Source organism: Haliotis rufescens, unplaced genomic scaffold (assembly GCF_023055435.1).
Source record: "Haliotis rufescens isolate VD_foot unplaced genomic scaffold, xgHalRufe1.0.p SCAF_14, whole genome shotgun sequence".
NCBI lineage: Eukaryota > Metazoa > Mollusca > Gastropoda > Lepetellida > Haliotidae > Haliotis > Haliotis rufescens.
The window spans coordinates 25,720,614-25,736,116 of record NW_025963824.1 but is presented as its reverse complement, the minus strand read 5'-3'; the positions used below and the strand labels follow the sequence as shown (position 1 = coordinate 25,736,116).

At 36.6% G+C, this 15,503-nt stretch overlaps 1 protein-coding gene across 12 annotated transcripts in view; it reads right to left on the bottom strand.

The window, feature by feature from the left end:
• LOC124131248 (transcription factor 12-like) overlaps window positions 1–15,503 on the bottom strand; it is a 151,574-nt gene that overhangs the window by 30,905 nt on the left and 105,166 nt on the right. For all 12 annotated transcript variants that reach the window (XM_046494374.2, XM_046494373.2, XM_046494378.2 and 9 more), the window contains one exon: window positions 213–312. In XM_046494374.2, coding sequence (XP_046350330.1) covers window positions 213–312 — 100 coding nt within the window. The remainder of the gene's footprint in view (window positions 1–212; window positions 313–15,503) is intronic.

Sequence of the window (15,503 nt, the reverse complement as noted above, 5' to 3'; positions counted from 1 at the left end):
GTATAATACGCACAAACCTTTCTTTTGTATTTTTCAGGCTGTCAGCATAAACCACAAAATTTACGATCTTTCAACTCTCTTTTTTTTCATTCCACCAAAATTATATTCTAAAAAGAGCTTCCTGTTTCTAATTTTAAGGGCACCCTGGGTGCTTATTACGTCGAATACGGTAAAGACTATAACATGGTATAACAAACAGCAGCAAGTCTTACCCATGAAGTAGTCTGAATACGACATAGGTTTGGGCGAGTTCCCCGTGCCTTGGTAGCGCGGGGAGTCCTGGTGAAAGTCATCAGGACTTGGGGAGTAAACCTGCAGAAGAAAAACAAACCAATCAACATACAGTTAATTCACTCAAATAAAAACAACATGAATACCCAACAAAGATTCATACATATCAACTCCATCAAAAAACCTGCCATATCTGAAATTTGATCCTTCTGTACCAGTTTGTACATGTTGACTAAATATTGTTTCAGGAAACTTAACTTACACAACCAACCAAATCACTCGTAGATAGAACAAATAAGATATGAAATATTTCCAGTCGTCACGTACCCTTTTACCATATAGAAATGTACCAGACCAATTGAACAAGGGGGTCATTTTGTTCAAGCTAACAGGTCACAATTTAATATCCTGTTTCCTTGAAGGTCCCTTCCTCATCTTGATAGCATCTTCTCTAACACCACAACACAGCAGCTCAACAATGCTACATTCCCTGTCCTAACATTTTCTCTAATTGCCTTGTAGCTGTTCTTATAACAGCCCTTGTACAGTACCCATCCTGTCCACAAACCTAATAGGGGTGTCCCCTTTCACATGACTAGACTGAAGACCCCTATCATGGGCTGGCAGCCCCTTATTAGAAGATGCGGCCCCTATTAGCAACCTCATCAAACAATTGGGCTAATTAGCATCCTACTTTGTTGAATTGTTTCTTTGTTCTTGGAAATGGGGCGGAGAAAGGAATAGCAACATTTTAACAAAGGTGAATATGACATTAAATCTTTTGTGTTTTTTAGTAAATATGAGATAAATTAACCTTCCATTTACAAAACGGTTTAATAGTCTTTTTTTAAAAAAAAGATTGGGCTAAAAAGACTCTCGGTGGTTCTCTTTGTGAGGGGAAAAAATAGGTAATTGCCTGTATGTAGAGGAAAATTAATTATGAAGTCACAAGCAATACTGGGTAAAAGGGGAGGAGAACGGATGAGCCAGGGACCATCTCAAGACATCAAAGAGCAATAAATGACACAATGATGGAAAGGGAAGCTTAAGAAATTGAATTTTCAATCATTTAGGATATTTGTTTCTCTTTAAAAAACTTAAATTGGCTAATTTGGCGAGATTGGATCTTTGATGGTAAAACAGGACCATTCACACCATCCATTTCAATTGGAACTACGGCACATATGAAGATTAATTGTTTCTTTTGTAATCAAGCACATTTTCTATCCGATAAACTGAAACCACATTTGCCATGAAGTGTACTAAACCTGACCAGGACACGAACTAACAGGCCTTGATTGTTACCTTAACATTGTTTTAAACAAGTTTCAACAATTTGTTTAAGTCTCTACAAAGACTCTTCTATAGTTTTAAATCAATTCTTTGCTGAAATACACCCAATCAAAAATGACCTTTAAAAATATAATAAATAATTACTTAAATTTGACTATATTCATACATAAGTGACAAAAATTTATTGAAATTTATCATGCATAGCTAATACAGTTCCCAGCCATTGTTAATAAAAAAATTATTAACCACAAAACAGAATATATATCTGCTTTTATTAAATATTTAATCATCAATGATCCTTTTTGATGCTATTGTCTTGAAGATTAATCGCAATGAAAATCCTAAATATCACATGCATGACTAGACTGGAATCATTACTGGTAGCGGCAAGGGGATAGTGTTTCTCATAATGTGTACACATGTCATACTCGGGGTGGGGGGCGGCACCAGCTACAGTATTCCTTGTTTCTTGTGTGGCACTGATTAAAAGTGGGAATGACTAGCTAATTAGCAACCATATGTAAAATACAGATACATCATCCTGTGTTGGTGAAATGAAAGCATTAATTGAATTTGTGGGTAAAACCCTTGATTAGCTTTCATCACGAGGATCAAATTCCCAGAGTTGAAATTGGGCTGAATTGTGATCCAGAGGGATGATGATACAGAAGAATTTCTTTTCATATCTGGTCTCAATCCAAATCTCAATCCCTGAAGCTGACTTGTTTAAATGTCTTCAGTTTGAATACTGAAGCTGATTTTTTTATTTAAAATTAAATCAATTTTTTCTCAATCCTACCTCACAGGTTCCATTCACAGATGACCTTAAAAATTTCAAAAATGGATATTCAGTTAAACATCATGTAAAAACCATTCCAGGATCCTTCAAGAGGGTGAGGCTCAGACCAATTGAACGTTTGATTTAACACTTCAGCAACCCAGTTTGAGTGCCAACTCATATTTCATGCTGCATTGTCAATTAAACAGTTTGGGAAAAAACTACTCTTTAGAGACCCATTATTATCATTTTCTCATCTGGACATACACACTACTACTCACTGAACCAACCAATTCAGTCACAAATACTCATTTATTAATTTGATCAAATACCACTTCAAACACAAATCACATAACATCACATAACACACAGCCTTATTATAAACCTGGTATGTGATAAGCTAGTTATACCATACGTACAGTAATTGCTGTTCTCTTTATAATGACACAGAGCCCCACAGATTGACCTGACCCCCACCATGAACCCCTATCTGATTATGTGACATCTTGTGTAATCGTCCCTTCATTACATCCTCCAATTAAGAGATAGGCCAACAGTGGGAGTCCCAAGGGGCTCTGACATAATCAAGCAGATTTCACATTTTCTTTGATAAACATTTTCAGTTACACAACAAAATTCTTCCCAGGAGTTTGAAATTTTCAGTTTCTTGAGAAATAAATTGAAAATCAGTTGCACATTTGTGCTCCGAAAAGTTATCACAGGCTAACAGAGTGAGGCACCTTATCGCCAGCACAAACAAGTGCGAGAATCTGTACTTTACTAAGAAAATGTTATCCCAAATATAACATTTGTTACATTTGACCACTTTCTAAATGGCATTGTAAATTCAATGCTGTTATGATTGTTAATTTTATTGTACATATACAATAAGGAAAAGAAGAAGATATTTATACAAGATAATAAAAATGACACACTTTAAAATCTCCCCATGGAACCAGTATAGCGGGGTCTTTGTTTCGCCATGCTGTTCACTAGACATCTTATTTATGAATTGAGAGGAAGAGGGTCTAAAACATGTGTTCCGGCAATTGTAGCAGCACCCTCCGAATTCCTTTCTTAATTAGAATTATCAGAATTGAATTATGGAGAATTAAACGCAGCAACTCATTTAATTACAACTAAATCCAACAGAACCGAAGATATCACTCTACTATTAACACTTTTCACTTTTGGAACGGAACAAAAGCTTCAAACATTCACATCATATTCGCCTGATTATCGTCACCAGTGATCAAAATGGTGACACATGCCAGTATTCCTGACAACAATTAATTCTAGAACATCTAATTAGCCCTCAGTACCTGAGGCATGTCCTCTGAGAGATGCCAGAATGAGATACTCGTTAAAATCCAGGACAGTGAAGCGTGTTCTACCCCAAGTCTCATAGCCAGACAAGTCCAAGCCATTATGGAAACAACACATTCATAACTGTCATATTTAACATGGCTTCCCTAATGTTTAATTCTGATGACTAGTTCCTAATTGAAAAGATGTCATATATCCTTTTACAAAAATAACACATTACCACTCATACCATCCGAGTTCAAGCTAATGGGATTTGGAGGCTTTGAAATGTGTGGATTATGTGCCATGGAGAAAGAAGGAAAATGGTTCCACAAAATGCGAAAATTAAAAACATTGGAAACAAAAATCCATCAATGGCTTCAGAGCAATGTGTGACAGGCATTCCATACAAGTTGACGGATGACAAAGTAGACACAATTTATGGATATAAACTTCTTTACTTTTCTGTAATAGCAATGTTTCAGAAAAGCTCTTTATGTCATTGTCAAGCAAGGACAACTGTTTAAGGATCTTTACCAAAAGGTCGCTGTTACAGTAAAATAAAGAAATATGTGAAACTGGTTATTGGGTCATGCAATTTTTCTAAACACAATTTCATTTAGTTTTGGTTGAAGAATATGTATTCTTAAGACAAGCATTTTTCAGAGAGTAGAGAGTCAAGTAAGTATTTTCAACCATTGCAATAATGTCGACAAAGGTTATTCAGATTAAAATTAATCTCACCTTATTCAATATACTATTGTCAAGAAAGTACCATGAACTTATTTTGATATATCTATATTTACAGAGACATCAAATTTGTTAGGAAAGTAGGATAAAAATATTGATCTTTATTTGACGAAATTTCCCTCAGAAAAACAGCTTCATATTTCAGTTGTAAGGAAAGCACAACAAATTTCTATATTGTTCATTTTCTAAATAATATCACAGAATATGCCATAAGAACATTATACTCAAATTATTTCCCTCGCACAAACATGTTTATCTGCAGGAGATAATTTATTGCCCCACTGCAAGTATTGTTCAGGAATTATCCCAGCATCCACATGCTATCTTCCTCACCACAACTATCACAACACGCTGTCTGCCTCATCCCCTCTCTATTATGGTAGATAGTTATCAAGCATATCCACTTCAAATAGTCTATCACATTTCAAACACTACATCAGAATTCTCAGCTTACCTAAGACAAGCAACAAAGAATGACAAAAGCTCCGAAAGCATCCTCCAAGATGAGACACAAAGATCGGGGATCTCGGCATTCCATGATGGAGGTACAATAACAGGCTATAGGCATGGAAGTCTCATTCTGGGTAGCAGAAACACAGATATTTATCTTCAACGACTACACATTGCATTCGTAATTTTGTTTCGCAAATAAATATTTATACATTCACAATTTGAATAGTTCTAGGGAAACTTAACACTTTATCTAATTTGTTAATCAGTTAGATAAAGACATTCTCTAAAATGGTCTTGGTCTAAGGAATTTAACTAACTATTAGTAATGTTACCCCCAAAAAATAAAAAATTTGAAAAGAAACAAAGCAATTATTGATTAGCAAAAATAACGTTTAAAAGCAAATCTTTCTAAAAGGCGTTACCATAATTAATGAATCTGACACTGAAATAAAAATCTGAAAGACAGGAATCTAAAAATGACCTTTTCACTCTCTGGACCTCAAAACAATAACCTACAAATAATCATTACAATTTCTTAGTTTGTTTCAGAGAGTTTTCTCCAAATCTAACTCAAGCTGATTTTTCAAAAACCTGTTACTGTAATTTAATGTCCGTTAACTGATGATAACGTTTAGCGCCAGTATCCCCATCTGTGTTTCCCATGTTGTGTTCCATGGTTCACTGGCACGTTCGGAGTCCGACAAAGCTCAACAAATGGCTCTCCTTCCCTTGTACTGCTTCCCTAACCACTATTCCAGGGTTCCAACAATAAAAGTTTACGTTATGGGTTTTTAAGTAGCTTTGAGTTGCAGTGGAAAAGCCAAGACAAGCAAATGGTTTATGTATACATGGAACAACATACAAAAATAAAACCATTTTTTAGGAACAGTTTTTTCCAGTCTCTTTTTGGGTCAAAATATTTTAAGTCAATCAGCAGAAGATATTATCTTCTTTGCGAGGAAACACTACTCCCCAGACCTGGTAGATCACACTGATGAATAAGTTAGCAATTCTTTAGAATCTCTAAACGAAAGTAAAAATATGCCAAAAAATAATGCATATTAGATCTTTTAATCAAAGGCAAATAAACTGAAACTCAGGACAATGTATTTCACCAACTCACGACCACTTGAAAATATTTCTGATTTTTACAGTTCTACTTAACTTTCTACAAATTCAGTAATTAAAATATAACATCAATAATATGTTAAAATATTTACTAATTTTGCGATATAGAAATAAAACAGTAAACGTATATTTACATATGGTAACACAGGGACCGATTCGCAAGGCGGGCATGGGAATTGAACCTTGATATTCCTATTTTGCTCAGCATGAAATATTTCACTTTCCAGCCTCAGTCAACATATATAATATCTCCACCTCCACAGTACTTGTACAACAACTTGTACATGTATACAATATCATCACATACTCCTATTTCTCTCTGCATGTTATACGTCACCTCAGCCAATATCAATGATATATCCACTTCCACTGTTCCCACGTAACTATGTTGTACACATACTCAACATCCCCATACCTCCACCTACACAGCCATAATATGCCTGTCATGTCGCCAAAATAGCAACCACAGCAAGTACATCCCCAATTTCCCTCAATGCTGTAACACAAAAGTCCCTTTACCATACAACACATCATCCACATACTCAACAACAAGCTGCAAAGTGTCCACATCCCACATTAGTAACCAAAATCGGACATAAATCCACAAAGATGTCCCAGCACTTGACTCAGCCATACCAACAAGCAGTCATAAACATGCTGAACTGAAATGGCAGCCATACCACCATGCTTCAGCAAAACATGTCACATCCACTCTTCCCATCCACCTGCAGGTCCAATCACCATTCTTCAACTTATGCTATGGGATATGTGTCGTATTGCCTACTGGTGGCCATACCGACACACCTGTGCAGCAACTTCAGTTAGTTAGCTACCCACCAAATTTATGGCAAACATGTTTGCCTGGGTCTGTTGCATCTGTACACATCAAGCACCTGTTCTCAACTACAACTGGCCTGACAACACAGGCTGCTGGGGGAGAGAGAGGTGCCCACAGCCGTGGCTGTGTCTGGCTAGCTGCTGCTGGTGGTGGTCAGGTGGTGATGGAGGATTATACGAACAATGGCAGGGGGGCTATAAAACTCATAACAGCAGGGGGCAGGGGAGGGAATTGAGGAGGTAGCACTGTGTTGAGGCTGGGGACAGGACAGTGTGTCATGGGACAGTGAAGTGCAGACAATGGCTAGATGCATTAGGATGGATTATCACAACTCACAGACAAAACAGTAATCTGTTTGGGGCAGAACTGTGGGAACCACAGTAAGATGTTCTGACTTTAAACATGAACCCGGCCCACTGAGACAATATGTCCCTGGGAGCAAACAGCTGGAATCTGAATTTACAAAAGAAAAGAACTTTCATCATAAATCTGGTCAATTTCTACAGTTTGAGCACAGTTTGAATCTGCAGAAGTACCTATGCCAACAAGACAATAGTATATCCATGCTGGAAAGCTGCTTGAAAACGACTAATAAATCTGAATATACCAGATCTGGCCAATATTTTCTATACCACTCAAATCCAATCTGGTCGAACATTTGCAACTACTTGTCCATTTTCAGTAGATATTAATGCTATTATTTGGACACTTGTTATCCATGCTTACTAAACCAAACAGATTTTACTGGACTGTGCTGTCCAACTTGTGGCTGAAGACAGACAGTACAGCACTCTCACCACTGGTGATCTGTATAACCTCATACAGACTAATCCATCCAGTGCTATAACTACTTGTATCCCCTAGGTGTGACAAGCTGAGCATCAAGGTGTCATAATGCTTCGTATCACACCTTCATCGTTATTGGTCTGATACACTCCGGGTACTTATTTAGTACTGTTTGCACATTTTAAACAAAAGACATATGATAGTTGAAAATGGATATGCTTATGATAACTTTGCAAAACAATGTTCCCCAGCTTAAAAAAAAATATAAAAAATAATACTTCGGTTAAATTTGTTTCATTTATAGAACTTACACATCAATGATTTTTTATGAACCAATTCCTTTTAGATTGATATACATTTACTATAAATTTCAAGTTTTTTTATTTAAAAATTCCTAGGAGCAAGCGTCTGTACCTCTACTAGAATACGCACCACACTTCAGGCCTACCCACATGCACAAGGAATACAGCTAGTTCCTTGTGTCAGTTACAGCAATCTCATAAACATGTTTCAATACTACTACTACTTGAATGTAGTTCAATGTATATGAAAATCTGAAACAATTTTTCTCAAAACTCTCAGACTGACCGTTCTTTCTTTTTAGTATCTGACCAAAAGTAGTAAAGAGAGACAAAATTTAAAGTCTTTTCAACGACTGTGACACCTCTAGCTGCAAAACAACACTGAGAAGTACAGTATTCTGATTCTGCAATGGTTGTGATGTTACTGCTTGTTATTTTAAGTCTGGTATTGTCCTGGTTGTTTAACTCAATAGATATATCCAAAAACCCAAACAAAGCAAGCAATTACTTCTTCTGAAACCTAACCAACTAGAATATCAGCAAATCAACACCAACAAGGAAACAAACAGGAATATTTGCTCAACCTGCCACATAAAAGAAGTTCATTTTGCGAACTGGCCTATTTTGTTTTAAATAAAAGCGAGAAACAACATTTCTATAATCATAACAAAACTCTGCTGAAAGCAGAATCCATTGTATGAGTGAGTATGGTTTTATGCCGCTTTAAGTAATATTCCAGCAATATCACGGCCAGGGATACCAGAAATGGGCTTCACACATTGTACCCATGTCGGGGATCGAACCTGGGTTTTATGCGTGACGATTGAACGCTTAAACAACCAGGCTACCCGACCACCCTCCATTGTTTGATTCCAACTATACCACAAGCACGTGTTTAGGAACCAAATGATGATACAAGGTGTTCGATGAGAGTTCAGTATATCTTGCACCTCTGGTGGCACCATCATAAACAAATGCCAAGGCAAGTCAAAAATTAATTAAGACAAAATAATTTAACAAAAACTCTACAGAGAAAGTCTGCTTGGATCCTACAAATATTTGAATAGAAAATACTTACAAACATCATGTCAAATGTTTTCAGAAAAACACGAATCACTAGAATATGCTGATACAGGTTTCACAAAATAACGATAGTGCTACAACTGCGAGTCATCACATGGTAAGCACAGCCAAACACTAATCTTCTGCAGACAATAGCTTGCCAATACTGTAGAAATAATGAGACAAAATAAACACTGTCTTAAAGTTGTCAGTCAAGTTAAGAAGTGAAGTTCTAAGCTGAGTGTCTACCAGTGGAAGTGTCATGTTAACACAACAATTAGTTGTCAGGATTGTAGCTGTTATCGGGTGTGACATGCTCAATTAACCACACACAAAGACTAGGCCTGATTCCCTGGACTGTGATTCTGGTTGTAATTAACCTAATTAGACATTGTGTTGACAACAAGAACACATTTCAAATAATCCCTACACATAACAAAGGGATGGTTTTCTTTAGATTTACACTAACATAAAACATTACAATTGACTTTTTAACATACCTGCAAATATTAGCACTGAACCCTGCTTGAAAATAGAGGGAGGTTGCAGCCAATATTATGGTCTATTTTCATGTTATATATTCATTTAGGTACCAGACTTTGAGGGGAATATAGATTGACTAAACTATTATACTATTTTAGACATCGCAATTACTTAAATCACTGAAGATCGAGTGCCAATTTCTATATAAAAAGATAAAAAATTATTCATACCTTTATGAACTGATCAAAAGATTATTTACATTTCATTGATATGAGGGCAAACTATGGGTGAACTTACTCACATATAAATTCAAAATAACAGTAAACATAAACATATTCACAATTAAATGATAACCATATTCATGACATTTCGCAAAGCATATCTACATTTTGTGGGAAAAGGAACTTATTTGCTTTACAGATATCACCAAAATATTCTTCAAAATAACATGCATCTGTAAGTAAAATATGAAGGTACTCACATTTGACAACTTCGGCGGCACATACATAAAAGGCCGATAAAACGGATAGGCACAATACATGCTGCGACTGGGATCCGTCTTGAAAGAGGGGGGGTATCCAAACACACAAAAACAACCCTGTCTCACTCAGAGGGACATAGCTCAGAAACAATAGTAAGCGGTCATCAAGTCACAACTCTCAGCAAAGATTCCTCCTCCAAAATCAATGCATCAAACAGGAAAACAGTAATCCTCCAAGTAAAAAAAATCCACAGCTAGAAATCTCGACACAACGGCTGCCTGATAAAGACTTGACCCCTAGCAAGGGTCGTGAAGAACACAAGAAAGGTGTGGGCTATGATGCTGTATTTCCTGGTTCCCCCTGAGTCACAAACTGATCAGCCAACTAGAAGCTGGGGTGATGATAGAAGGGGGGCTGGGGGATATGGGGGTTATCTACCAAACTCTCTCCCCACTGTTAGTTCTACAGATCAAATTTCATTGGACTAAATTTGCCCCTCTCAGAGATAAAGTAAACACGAGACAGGAAGTGCTGTACCTGATCCCCTGTATCTAAATGGATCACAAAACGTCAATATCTGGGAATTAAGAGTCCAATGATATACTGGGTGAAATCTTTTCCGTTTGCAAAATAACCCTGGGAAACTTTTTTAAGAAACCAGTTGGTGAATGGACAAATCATCAGAGTCATTAATGTGTGTAAGTTACTCCACTGCTACAAGGTTCCTCAATGCCAAGGGTTATAAATCTTGTATTGCCCTCCTCACGGACCAGAGTTTTTCACCAAGAGCCGATTTCTAAACAATGTAGTTCCTGGCCTAACAGGCATATACAGAAAATCACATATAATCACAGCCAGTCAATACAGCTTGTATCTCCTGTCTCTCCAGACCAATGACAGAGGTAGACATGTCTATTATACTGAGCTAAGACTGTCCACATTTTGTTTTCTTAACAATGTAATTTGTGACAGGGATTATTCTCCCTTGATGAACAGGGGTGTAAATGTTCACACCTTTGAATCAGGTTGGGATCAGTCCACTTTCACAGCAGGGGTGGGAAGTGGGCTAAAAACAAACACAGGATTTATTTAGTTTGTAGATAATACCTAACCATAAACTAATACCTCCAATAAGACTGGCTTTTATTGGTAGAGAAACAAAACAGGTGATGTTTTGGTTTGTTGGTGCTGCCTAATGAAGTACAGGAAGGCCATGGAGATGTAATTGTAAAGGTTTAACACATGGGCTTAATTAGGACAGCCATGTGGTTTGGATGATAAAGTGGATTACAGGCTCTCTACCTTCATCATAAATCAGAAGTGGGAGGCCAGAAACCAGACCCCCTCCCCTACCCCCCTTAAGTCAGACCCCCCAAGCCCTAACACCCTCAAACATCCCACCTCATCGCCCACATCCTAATCTCTAACACATTGGCTTTACTGGCCTTCAGTTCCATCTTATCAAACATACAAATTAAGCAAAATAAAAGTTCTTAAAGATTTCAGTTGAAATTCAACACCTCTGCAGTGACTGAAGCAGCACCTCCATGAGTAATGACAAATTGGTCTTTCCGAGATTGGTGTTTGTAAAGTTGTTCTTTCCTAGAAGGATTGGTGCCTGAAAATTCTTGACCTTTTCTAATGAAATAAGTGCTGGAAAAGCAATAATCCTTACAAGAATAGTGCCTGGAAAATTCTCGGCCTTTTTAAACTAACTTAGTGCTTGAAAAGCTATAGTTCTCGTAAGATTAGTGCCTTGAACATTCTCGGCCTTTCCTAACTAAATAAGTGCTTGAAAAGCTATAATTCTTGTAAGATTGGTGCCTTGAACATTCTGGGCCTTTCCTAACTAAATTAGTGCTTGAAAAGCTATAATTCTTGTAAGATTAGTGCCTGGAAAGTTCTTAGCCATGTATGAATTGAGCCTGGAAAGTTCTTAGCCATGTATGAATTGAGCCTGAAAAGCTCTTAGCCATGTATGAATTGAGCCTGAAAAGCTCTTAGCCATGTATGAATTGAGCCTGAAAAGCTCTTAGCCATGTATGAATTGAGCCTGAAAAGTTCACAGGCTTTTCTAGTGAAATTGGTGCCTTGAAAGAGATTTGTTTCCAGAGATATCAGTGCCATTTTGGTCTTTTGTAGCCAGATTCACATCCTGAAAATGATCATGTTTTTTTCTACCGGGAGATCGGGGCCTGAAAATGATACTGCAATTCTCTTCATCCCCCCTAAGCCAAATGATAACATACATACACTCTTCTCTTACACTCAACATATCAGTCATCGTACCACAACAGCGATGTACGCAAACTTGGGATCCCAAACTTTTGTGCTATCCTATTTCAAGAACCGACAATTCACACCCAAAAGAAAACAAACCACTTTCATGTTGAAATATTATTTACATAATAAACTCTACCCCGAGATGATTCTGAACACGAAACAGCACTGAGCGACCTCACAGTAAGTACATGTATTTCTTCACAGTATCTTGAGACCTTTCCTGCTGACAACATTTATTATTTCGGAACAGATTTTCACGAAATCAGGGGAAAATTGATAATTCTCTTTTAGAAAATGAAAACAATGTACGTAATGAACTTTCAAAACATAAATAATATTCTCATTAAATCAACTTACCATCCAGTATTCCACTCGTATGTAGTTCAATATCTTTTAAGTGAGTGAGTGAGTATGGTTTTATGCCGCTTTTAGCAATATTCCAGCAATACCATGGCAGGGAACACCAGAAATGGGCTTCACACATTGTACCAATGTCGGAAATCGAACCCGGGTCTTTGGCGTGACGAGTAAACGCTTTAACCACTAGGCTACCCTACCGCCCATAACTTTTAAAATTATTATTAATTGACATATTCAAAGTCCCTGATATTACCATGGTTTGATTAGCATAAGTTTAATACAGCGTTGAAGTTATGTTAGATCAAATTCTAACATTGGAAGATTTCCATATTTCTGAGTATGACTTTGCAATTGTGGATTTTCAAATTGAATTTACCACAATCCAATTCTCCTTATTAAAATATCCCACATTTGGGAAACATTCAAGAACAAATATCATGGTACTCCAAAAGAAGGTTTCAATAAAGAGAATATTGTATAATTTTGTACCATATTGAAAATTAAACCTTCTCATACAAAATAAATTAATCCGTCCAATAAGCTATTCCAGACTTTGTAATAAACCCTTATAATTGGATGCACAGCAGAGCTTCATGTTTCCATATTTCATTTCATGAACCAATATTATCTGTACATCTGTCTCATTTTTAGTCCAGAAACATCAACTCTTGAACAGTTTTTCTCATTTTCCCGACATGTAATTGTTGCATGAATTTCATATCACAGGCTGGTTGTGATATACAAACAAAATCGCCAGATCCCTTCAATATTTAACAACCAACCATCTGGTACAAGTCCCACCACCACAAGTTATTCACTGTGTATATATAATCATAATTTCATAAACAACTCATGTAATATGTTGTTGGAAAATATGTCATCAAAAGTGAAAGAGCAGGAAAGGCTTTCCTCACAACTGTTTACAGAAAGGGAAAATTCCTCCACTCTTATGTGGCTCACTCATCAACGGAAGTACTCAGGGCCAAGAATTATTTCAAAACTAATTAACAAGATGCGAAATCAGCTTCCAACTAAAGTCTTGTCATTAAACTCGTGCCAAGTGAGGTAGCTGTTAGGAAAACATCTTAAGCTTAGTTTACACAAAGAGTTCTGGATAGAGTCCTTAGTTTCATCATGTGACGTCTTTTCACTCCGCCAAGAAAAATAAATCGACATTGGGTCAAAGGCTTTCTGTTAAATATCTCAAGAATTTCTATGTTATTCCAATGTTTCACCATGGCTGATCGTCATCTTTATTAACTTCCTTCCTTGGAGTCAACCATGGGATGGTTGATAAGTCCAAATGTACATAATTCTTAAATCAGTAACTTCCTAAAACACCACTTGCATACCTTGCCAACAGTTCTGAAATTAATAAAAACAAATATTCCTGAATTTAAAAAACCAACATAAATATTGATTTTGTTAATTGTTACCAAAAAATGCAACATGAACGTACAAAAAATCTTGACAAGCACTTAACTACATGACCATAAATTGAGAGCATACACCGAAAAATGTTCACTGTCATTAGGGAGATGGTATCACTGGCAAATGAATTAAAGGACCATGATTAAGATTTACGCATGGACAAAAATTTCCCTTCAAAGCCTGCCCCTGCTGAGCCGAAGCCAGTTACCATGGCGGAAAAAATGTGTGAAAAAACTTACTATGGTCACTCGTATCAACTGGTACAAAAAGATTCAAGATTTGTACAACCACTTAGCATTTGAAACTTGTGTACACCTACCAGATATAGCTCTATATCAAAATATGAAATAATAAATAACAAATATATGATAATCAAATTCAATAAAATACTGAATTTATAAGTACAAATGTTCAGGCTGAATGCCATGTGTATGAATGTGAGAAGCTTCGATATTGCCCAGGATTCCAGAGCTGGTCGGTTTCCTCTGACTTATTCTATCTCCTTTGAAGACATCTCATGTTGGAGGAAGCTGTGTGATACGAGATTTATACCCCTGTAAAAGGCTCCTGAAGTCCTCTAATGTTAAACACTCCTTTCCTTCATATCATCCTCAATTTACTACTGCTTCAGTTTTTAACCTTTTAACGCTTTTTGCTCTTTAGAGGAAGTTGCATGGGATATATCATTCCTCTCATTAAAAGTAGTTGTAAGGAAACCATTATTGTCATTCACTTTGAGATAGTTTTTTCTCATGGGATTATTGTCGAAAAGGATGTCATAAAGAAACATCAAACATTGAGATAGTGTACTGCATAAAAACATCATTAATAATTCTCCAAAGACAAGACGTTTTTAATCTAACATATCAAATTCATCTTATTTTGGTCGAATCCCCATGCTTAAAAGCGTAAATAAAAATTCAGCTAATTTTCAAACATGACTGGCACCGATACAGGCATTATTAGAATTATCACACATATAATCTTGAAATGTTGACAAATTACACAAAAACAGTCAAGTGAAAAACCTTAATCAGGCTCTGCATCAAATATCTGCACATCTTTGAATTTTTCCTGTCTCTTAAATTCACAACACTTTTCTACTTGTAGGTACTGCTAAAAAAACCTGGCCACCTGTCGGGAAGTGTATCTATCAACTGGCGTTTCCAGCTGTTCAAAAACATTACAACATTACCAGTTGTCTAGCAAGTATCACCTAACCTTCAAACAGTTGTTGAACTAATATCATCTTCAATCAGACCTGGATGTCTACATGCTTCACCTCGTATAGTTTTGTCTGTTGTACATACAGGACGCCAAGCATTAACTTTGAAGAAGAAATAATTCAAGTACAATCTGCTGCAGATAATATCAGATTAAAGGGAATCTTTGATCATCCTAAACAAAGTAATTAGGTTGTCATACAGATCTCACATGTCCAAGTTAGTTGTCTGACAAGTGTGATCCCCAGGTACAGAAGCTGTTTGCTTCCGACATGTACAGAAGTGGTTGTCAGGAAAATAGCATCCTTTGAGTGT